The sequence below is a fragment of the Rattus norvegicus genome, chromosome 4 (assembly GCF_021556685.1).
Source record: "Rattus norvegicus strain SHRSP/BbbUtx chromosome 4, alternate assembly SHRSP_T2T, whole genome shotgun sequence".
NCBI lineage: Eukaryota > Metazoa > Chordata > Mammalia > Rodentia > Muridae > Rattus > Rattus norvegicus.
In genome coordinates this window covers 18,042,118-18,052,500 of record NC_141537.1, presented here as the reverse complement: position 1 = coordinate 18,052,500, position 10,383 = coordinate 18,042,118, and the positions used below count along the sequence as shown (strand labels likewise).

General features: G+C 37.2%; 1 protein-coding gene across 1 annotated transcript in view; it reads left to right on the top strand.

Moving 5' to 3' along the window:
- The window catches only part of Gnat3 (G protein subunit alpha transducin 3), a 50,158-nt gene that overhangs the window by 97 nt on the left and 39,678 nt on the right, over positions 1-10,383 (top strand). The window contains 1 exon segment of the mRNA NM_173139.2: positions 1-134. This exon segment is cut by the window's left edge and continues 97 nt beyond it. Within this exon segment, the coding sequence (NP_775162.1) occupies positions 17-134 (118 nt within the window). The 5' untranslated portion in view covers positions 1-16.

Genomic DNA, 10,383 nt, shown 5'->3' with positions numbered 1-10,383 from the left:
CCTCTAACAGCAAAAGATGGGAAGTGGAATTAGTTCAGAGAGCAAGGAGTCAGCCAAAAGGTCCAAAGAACTGGAGAAGAAGCTTCAGGAAGATGCTGAACGGGATGCAAGAACTGTGAAGTTGCTGCTATTAGGTAAAATGTTTCTCTCTTGCTTTCAGCATCCGATTTTTTTCATTTATGACACAGTTGCATTTCTCAAATTTTAAATTTATCACTTCATGGAGGATTTAATATAAAAATGTTTGGAATCCAAAGGGTACTGATTTCAGATGTATACCTTATATGTATTTCCTAATTTATTTTATGCTTCACATTTTTACATTGTTTAAGAAATAAATATTAGGTGCCTCAGTTTATGTCTTTCACAATATCAATCCTCAAAGACAACTCATGCACATTTTTTATTTTGTTGCATTCTAATTGTTTACTAAATAACAACTAAAATACTCAATAACATGTCGCAAATGTCTACTCTTTGTTTAGATAGAAATAAACTGAGCATTGGCATCAGAATTAACGTACTAAAATTAATTATTCTTGTTTTATTACAATAGTGACAAGGTACTTAAATTATATCAGGAATATTACTTATGCACTTAAAAATATGGCATTCAGTTCCTTTTATATTCATGCATGCCACACATTATGTGTCTACTTTTCATCCCTTCCAAGCAAAGGATAACGTTTTATGATAAGGATAATTTCAATAATTGCTCACTTAACTAAATGAATTAAAATAATCTGTGTGCAACATAATTTTCAGAAACTGCTTAACACACAGTGGTCACTGACAAAAAAACAGTAGAATTTGTTACTACGCATGGGAGGAAGAAGTTGACAGAGTTGGGCACACTAATTGTACTAACTCAGCAACATGTGAGATTTAAGGGAAATTTCACTGAGGACTTCTGGAGAAACCAGAGAATGTATAATTTAGGGTATTAAAACCCGTGATATTTTTAACACAAAGATATGGCAACATGTATTAGATAAAGATATTGTGTACTGCAGGAGATGACCCAGTAAAAGGCATTGGCTGGATTCAATCTTCATTTTCTTTTTTTTTTGTGTGTTTTCAGTTTCTCCACTCTTAAGGCCAATTAACCAGTCAATTCGCTTTGGTTTTTGAAACATTAACCTCGTATTAAAATATTGTATAAATGATTCCCAAACTTATTAAAACTCTCAATCAGTACAGAAACAAATCTAAACAAGAGCTCTAACTTATTGACGGCCGGGTATTTATCCTGATGTAAGTTATATGCAAAGTAATTCACTATTTCGGGATTGTGGATTTATCATTTTCTAAGTGTTCTTTTACTGTGAACCCACTACTGAGTTCGTTTCAACAGATACTTGTAGGCTGTGTCTCCTGTTTCTCGATGAATGGGACATGGTCTCTCCTTCCTCACTGTAGTTCTTGGCAAGCCATACCCATTGTACTACAACTGTTCACTTAGAAACTGACATTTAGGAAGATGATGGGTAAGTGATTTGAAACCATCGATCATATTTTCCATAATTTCAGAGAATTGTCAGTCTCTACCCTGTAGTCTAAATAATATAGACCTAGGGAAAGTAAACCACATATAGGCATTCCTTTTAATGCCTTTCATCTTCTGTTGCACTGGCAGTATGTAGGGACAGAATGAGCCTTCATGGACCTGCAACCACTGCTGTCTGTTTATTGCCTGTGGGTACAACTGATCAACTTCTTCAAGCTCCTGCCCTGGCAGGCTGTACCCTGAGTTAAGCCAGAATAAACCATTTCTCTTTTAAAAAACAAAAAAAACAAACAAACAAACAAGTAAGTAAATAAAAGATAAGTCTACATGCAGAGATAAGTTTCAAAAACTGATAGATATTTTCAACACATCATTTAAAAACATTTTCTCTTATTTTATAAAAACATAAATTATAAGTCAACTCTCTGAGATGGATCTATTACCAGTTACAAGGACAGTACTGTTAAACATCCGCAGAGGTCTGATGCTTGAGGTTGGCGTGCTGGAGTAACTGACCAACTGTACCACAGATTGTGCTGGGGAAGCACAAGGTAAACTAATATGGAGAGATGACTAAAAATGTGTCAATGAACATCAAGGACCCCAAAGAGGAAGGTGTAATGGAGAAAATTGAGTTTTCCCAAATTATGAATCGAGAGTTGACAGATTATTATACACATTGGCTCTATAAACAGAAAAGCTAATCACTCTAGAAAGATAGACATCAGGTCACAACTTGTTATATATGAAGCTCTCAAATAGAAATAAAAGCAGTCTAATTGTTCTTAAACAATTAGCCACTTAATGGGCCTCATTAAGTCGAAAGGTAACTTTTATTAACAGGCATGAGAAAGAGTGGTCAGTAGTAATATTATATCTTTCATTTATATATCCATCCGCATGCTAATCTGCTGTTGACACCAACTATATGTATGCTGAGCTGCTCAGATTTAATTTAATAAAATAAATCATTCTTCAGTTTTCCCTATTTTAATTTATATTTGAAACATTTGACAATTTTTTTCTTTTGAACTCTGAACTCTAAATTTAATTTAGATGTCAAATTCAAAACAGTAAAATCTGTTTCAGATTCATTTTTTAACTGAACTCACATTATCTACACTGTATTTTCATCTTAAACTTGGCTTCATTAAGATATCATACAACCGGGGCTGGGGATTTAGCTCAGTGGTAGAGCGCTTACCTAGGAAGCACAAAGCCCTGGGTTCGGTCCCCAGCTCCGAAAAAAAAAAAAAAGATATCATACAACCTCTTATAGAAATAACCTTAGCCTTCCTCATCTCTCACCCTAGATATGACTTAGGTTTTGTTCTCATTGAAACAATATTAATATGTTTTAGTAAAGATAACGGACTTATAAATCAAGAGTTGATAAATTAGAATGGCATTTAAGCTTCACCATGGTAGCGGCCAATTCTGAATATAATACAAAAAAAAAAGAAAAATACAAAAAAGAGAAATATAAAAAGCAAAACTAAACAAAATATGGTACAATCCATCTTGCCTTGGTCTATACTGTCTAGTTAATTTCTGGGTGCCAAAGCATAGAACGCAAAGTTTCCTATTTCTCATGCTCTGGCAAGCAGAGGGCAACATTGTATTAATAGAAACAGATCTCAGTGAATCTAAAGGGCTGCTCCCCTCTACAAGTCCTTTGCCTAAGTTCTTGTCTTCTTTTTTTCCTCTCTTAGTTGACAATCACTTTGCAAAATTTAATACGTTATTTTCTCATATAAAATATCCTGATTATTATTACCCTCCCTCTCCTTCTCCCAATTCCTCTCCACCTCCCTTCCCTCCGTTCCCTTTTTGTCTCGCATGAGAAAAGAACGGGCTTCTAAAAGTTAACAACCAAACATAGCAAAATAATTATAATGGAATACAGCAAAATTATCCTTTCAAAGTTAGACATGACAACCCAATAGGAGGAAAAGATTCCCAAGAGTCAGAGACATACTCATCCTCACCATCATGATTGCTATTAAAACAGTAAGCTAATGACTATAATATGTATACAGAAGACCTGGTGCAGACCCGTGTAAAGCCTGCGACTACTACTGCCGTCTCTGTGAGTCCATATACACCTTGCTTAGTTGATTCAGAAGAGGGCCTTGCTCTCCCAGTATACCCCCTAGCTCATGCAAACTTCCCGCCTCTGCTTTTGAAGAGCTCTAAGGGGGATAGATAAATCTCTTTATGAGCAATATCCAGCTGTGGATATCTGTGTCTATTTCCATCAACTACCAGAGGAAGTCTATCTGATGATGAATGGATAAGAAACTGAACTGTGTGCATAACAGAATATTATTAGGATTCCTTTTATTGTTAATTTTTTAACCAGTTATGTTTGATTTTACCCTAGTTCTCTGGTCTATCTGGTTTCTGGTTCTTGGTTACCCTAGCAGTGTAGAGTATGGTTCCTTCTCAAGGAGTGGGCCTTAAGTCAAATGAGACATTGGTTGGTTACTCCCACAAGTTCGGTGCTACTACTGAGCTGGGATATTTTGCAGGCAGGAGAACTTGTAGGTCAAAGGTTCTGTGGCTTAGTTGGTGTTCGTGTTCCTCTTTCATTAGCCTACAGAGGTAAAGGCTCCGTGTAGGCAACGGCTCTGCATTTCATGTTCAGTAGGTAGTATGAATGCTGTCCTGGGCCACAGGGCTGCACTGTCAGTTTGCAGAGAGCAGCCCTCTGTTTTCAAAAACAAAACAAAACCGGGATTGTTTGGAAATTTCCAAGGGACCCCTATGCCAACAACTCAATCAAATGCGATCCATCCCCACCACTGACAGAATCTCCTGGCTGTAGGACATAGCCAGATGAGACTCTACATCCCTCATTACTAGAAGTCATTATTAGATCACCTTCATGTATTCCAGGAAGTTTTAACTTTCCAAGTTTCCATATAATCCCCCAAATGCCACCCCCCCAAATTCCAGGCATCTCTTCCTTTATTCTTTTCCTTCAACTAATCCCCCACCTGGTCCTCATACCCCTTTACCCGCTTCCTCCTCCCACCCCCACATACCCATAAAATCTATTATATTCTTCCCTTCCAGGGAGATCTATACAGCCCTCACATGACCCTTCCACTTTATCTAATCTCTCTCGGTTTAAAGATTGTAGCTTGGTTATTATTTGCTTAATTGCCAGTATCCACTTGTAAGTGAATACATACCACATTCATCTTTCTGGGTCTCAGATACCTCCCTTGCGATGTGTTGTTGTTGTTGTTGTTGCTGTTGCTGCGGCTGCGGCTGCTGCTGCTCTTTTGTTTCTTTTGGTTTGTTTGTTCTCTAATTTCTTGTGGTCAGTTTTGGAACCTCAAATGGCTAAGAAACAAATATTCAAAATCCTAGCCATCTGAAAAATGGAAATCAAGACTACTTTAAAATTTCAACTTACACCCATCAGAACGGTTAGATTCAATGAAAGGAGTGACATCCTAGCTCATGCTAGCTAGGATGTGGAAAAGGAGAACACCATTCCATTGCTGCTGGGGGTGCAAATAGCCAACATGAAAAGCAAACATGATGGTTCCTTAGGAAGATGAGAATCCAGCTCTCTCAAGACTCAGCTATAGAAGCTATACTCTATAGCTATATATAGTATATAGCTGAACTCTTGGTATACCCAAAAGACACTCCATCCTACCAGAAAGACACTTGCTAGGCCATGTTTATTCCAGTTCTATTTATAGTAGCCAGAAACTGGAAGTAACCTCGATGTGCTTCAGCCCAAGAATGCATAAGGAAAATATGGTACACTTACTTAAGGGTATATTTTTATGACCTTTCTGCTGGTTCTGTGGTATATTCAAGCCTGGTGAGTTCACTAGTGAACAGATAATTACTCCCCCTCCTTCATGACATTTTGCCTATAGTTTAGCAGGGGTTAGGGAGGGACATAAGGCCTCACAAGCACTCAACTGCACATCTATCTAACTGTTAATAGGTCCAGTTTTGTGCAGGCTTGGTGTGAGCAATGTCAGCTTCTGTGAATTCACAATTTCAATGGCTATGTCAAGTTGAGAATCCAGCATCATTTTACAGTCCCTCTTCCTGTCTTCATACTCTTATGTTGCTTTCTTCCTCTTTTCTGAAATGTTCTCTCAGTCTGAGATGGTATAAATGAGGATTCAACCCCTTTTTCCTCTCAGCACTGTGGAGAGCCATGTGTCTCTCTATTCTCCAACACTTAGCAGAGTCGGTAGCTTCTGTGATGAGGTTGAGATGGGCCTTGATCATGGTCATAAACATAAATACATAGAAGGCAGTTTGACTCCACATCAATTTAGTTAACAATAGTAAGTTCACCCTAAGATACATGGTTATACAACCATGTTCTGTTTTGTTTTGGTTTAATTGGGTTTACAGTAACCAGACCCAAATTCCATACTGTGAATAGGTTCTAAAAACAGAGCGTAGGGTAGGACATTACCCCTATAACAGGTTTTTCTTTTTGTTTATTTTTTTGCTATTTCTGCACCAGACTTGATTTTTTGACTCTAAAGCACTGTGCTTTTGAAATCATTTATATAAGTAACATGAGAAACTAACATAATTACTTACCTTTACTTATTCTGTGGAGAAGGCTGGTGTCATACTTAACAATCTGGACGACCATGGACTATATGTATCATTAAAAAAAAAACAAACTTTTATTTGACACACTGGACTGAAGTTCAGAGCCCATCTCCCTATTTAATTCTCCCAATCCTAATGTAGAAATGCAGTATTGTAGACGTGGACCTAAAGAAGTGAACCCAAGTACTTGATTTGATCAACATATGAAAAAAATATTGACCCTGATTAGTAGCTCCCAAAGCAAATTACACAGAACACGTGATGACCTGCTACTGTAGGAATTTATATTCCAAGAGATTAATTTTCCTAGTAAGGATTATTCCTTCTACAGCCCATCTAAAAATAGTTTATATCTTGCAGTCCCTCATACTTTCCCACATATTCTGAGTTAATTCTTGATTTAAAATATAAATATATTCTTTTCAACCAGAGCTCATCACTTCATCTGTGTTTTTCCTAAAATTTAAGAATATCTGGTTATCTTTATCTTCTATCCTAATTGATAATCAATTCTTTAATCAACATAACCCCTCAAAATTCTCCTTTCTCCTTCTTCTACAATAATTTTCCCAGCTATTTTTAACAAAAGTAAAACCATTTTAGCTCGTATTGATTCTTTGATTCTTCTGTAAACTCCTAATTAATGTTGTTACCCGGTACTGTGGAATTAAAAAAAAATACATTTCCAGTTTCTTGGCTGAAAAATACATTTTTTACTTGAGTGGAGCCAAAAAAAAAAAAAATCAACCTTGTGCTATGATACTCCAGAAGTCACATTCCCAGCAACATAATTAAGGTGAATCTCCTTCTATCTCAGCCAGATGACTGTTAGCTTGTAGTTAGACAATGGCCAATGGGCACCTCCGAGTAAAACCAAACCAAACATTCACCTATTCTATTACACCTACTTTTGGGGTTGGGGATTTAGCTCAGTGGTAGAGCGCTTGCCTAGGAAGCGCAAGGCCCTGGGTTCGGTCCCCAGCTCCGAAAAAAGGAAAAAAAAAAAAGACCTAAATACACCTACTTTCAAGGAAGTATAAATTCATTGTTTTTATTCCTGTCTTCATCACATCATGACATTTTACTAAAGAGGAATTTCCACCATGGTACACTAAATTTGACCCATTCTATCTGTCAGTAATTTTGTTCCATAAATTGTGGTAAATTTTGCCTCTGGGTCTTTCCTCCTGAGGACTCAAAACAATTCTCTCCTTTGGGCTAAAATTCTTTCATTTACCTTATAACCCCCTGGATTCAGTTGATATGGCTGTTTTTAAAGGTTTTGGTGCAGATATCTCCATAAAATTGGGAGGGCTAAATATGTTCAAGACTAAGGGCAGCATTGAAGCAGTGTTCCTGGAAGAGTCAGAAACGATTCACAAGAAAACTTCCAGCAATCCAATAACCCCGAGTCATGCAAATATTAAATGGTCCCCAAGCATGGGGATCGAGATGAAGAGTGGAAATTTGCAGGAAAACTTTCACTTAGCTCAAGCTTGCTGAATCTCTGTCATGCAGCTGTGGTGGCTTTATGACTTTGACTGTTCCCATTAGATATGGTTGAACTAGGATTCTGTTTCACAAACAAGTGTAGCTCTCTATTACATCAAATTGTAGATGTGAGAATTAGAGGGGATAATGTTTAATTTGTTTATCCACTGTACATCCCAATATCAGTCCTTTCTCTCCTTTAAAGAACCTCTCATTCAGATATCTATCCCCCATTCCTCCTTCCCCTTCTTAAAGAAGGGAGAACCCCCTCTGAATATCACCCCATACACACACTACACACTACACACACACACACACACGATACACTACACAATACACACTATACATACACCACACATGAAATCACAGCTGGACTAGGTGTATCCTCTCCCACTGAGGCCAGGCAAGGCTGACCAGTTAATGGAACTGGCTCCATAGGCAGGCAGGCAACAGATTTAAGGACAGTCCCTATTCTAATTGTTGCAGAACCCACATGAACACCAAGTTGCACATCAGCGACATATGTGCTTGGACCTAAAGTCAGTCCATGCTCAATTTTTGGTTGGTGATTCAGTCTCTGGGAGCCCCCAAGGATCCAGTTTAGTCAACTCTGATGGTCTTCCTATGGAGTTTCTTTCCTTGGGACCCTCAATCCTCCCTCCTAAATCTTCCACAGGACTCCCCAAGCTCCAGCTAGTGTTTGGCTATGGGTTTCTGCATCTCTTTCCATTGACTGCTGGGTGGACCATCTCAGAGGACAGTTATAAACAGCTCCTGTCTGCAAACATGTCAGAGTATCATTAATAGTGTCAGAATTTGATTTTCGTCCTTGGAATGGGTCTCAATTTGAGTTAATAATCGGTCAGCCATTCCCCCCATCTCTGCTCTATCTTTGACCCTGCACATCTTGTAGGCAGGACACGTTTTGTGTCAAAAGTTTTGTGGGTGGGATTCTATCCTTATCCCTTTACTTGGAGTTCTGCCTGACTATAGGAAGTGGCCAGTTCAGGATCCATAGCCCTCACTGCCAGGAGTTTCAACTAGAATTGTCCCCACAGATACCATGGGACCCTCCTTGTTATTTGTCTTGTTTGAGTCTGTGGATTTTCTCATGGTTTTTCTGTACTTTATGGCTAATATCCACTTATCAGTGAGTACATACCATGCCTGTCCTTTTGGGTCCAGGTTACCTCACTCAGTATGGTATTTTCTAGTTACATCCATTTCTCTTCAAAATTCTCATCCTCGTTTTTAATAGCTGAATAGTATTCCATTGTGTAAATGAACCACAATTTCTTTATCCATTTCTCAGTTGAGGAGCATCTAGGTTGTTTCCAGGTTCTGGCTATTACCAATAAAGCTGTTATGAGCATAGTTGAGCAAGTATCCTTGTCGGATGGTGGAGCACCTTTTGGGTGTATGCCCAGGAGTGCTATAGCTATGTCTTGAGGTAAATCTCTTCCCAATTTTCTGAGAAATGACAAAATTGGTTCCAGAGTGGTAGCACAAGTTTCTACTCTCACCAGCAATGAAAGGGTGTTCTGAGAAGGAATAACTTTGATGAGGGCAATATATCTGATATACTCAATCCTTTAGTTGCCTTATTTACATTTTCTTATTACTAAGTAGCAGATGTATACAAGGCAGCCTTGTTGTTAACAAAAGATTTCCATGGGAACATCGATTTATCTTAAAAGGTTTTATACATTATTATTGTCCAAATTAAAGGACATTTAGACAAATAGATGGCTATCTAAAACAGGCTCACACAGAAGGAAAAAACATCCCCTAATTCTCTATTTTTTTTCTTCATTTTCTGATCTAAGCAAGATAATGTTGAGATTAAAAAGGCATCTTTGAAAATGGTTTTCAAAATCTAATAAGGTGAAAATATAATTTTGGAAATGATGTTGAAATATGGTTGACACACAGATTGTATGTATTTAAAATATAGAACATAATAAATTCAACAATAAATATGTGGCCTAAGAATATGGCCACAATCTAAGTCATTTACATATTGATCCTTTGTTATCCCCTTTATTTATTAGCTTTGCAAACTGTAGACAGAATGAACAGGAGTAGCACTTGAACCTATAAGCAGATTACATATAACCTTATATAACCTATAAGTTTGATTACATACTGCGGTTTTGTGCCCTTAGGTAACTTGAACATCCTTGGATATTTCCACAATGTGTATAAAATGAGAAGTTGGATCATTCAAATAAAAGATCTCTGAAAGGAAAGATAGGAGACTAGATAGTTTCTCCTCGGTGAGATACATTGAAGCAGTTTGTCTGATGAGAAATTTTGTGGGATTGAGATGTTTATCTTTGATATGTTAATCTGAGAAGTTCTGAGGCAGGCAACAAGTACGGAATTTTATCTGGCACCATATACTTTCCATTTTCATGTAAAATTTATATGAATGTATTTACACTCAAAACGATAATCAAACAAAACAGATTATTCAGTTTTGCATAAGAAAATAATTTCAAACTTTGGGAAAGCATTAACTCCATAAAGACAAATAAAAATATCAACAAGGAGACAGGGGCATTTATTCTAAAATTTAAAAAAAATTAAGGTAACAGCAAAAATATGTAAACTGTGAGAGGATGTTGAATCTAGGAAATATGAAGGTAATAAAAAGACTTTGTGTAGCAATAAGATAAATTTGAGTATTCAGTGTTCATTAGAGAACACTTTGGATTAAGGTAAATTTTCTTACACATAAAAATAGTATTACAGTTAGCAGAAAATGGCCTTCTTAGCAG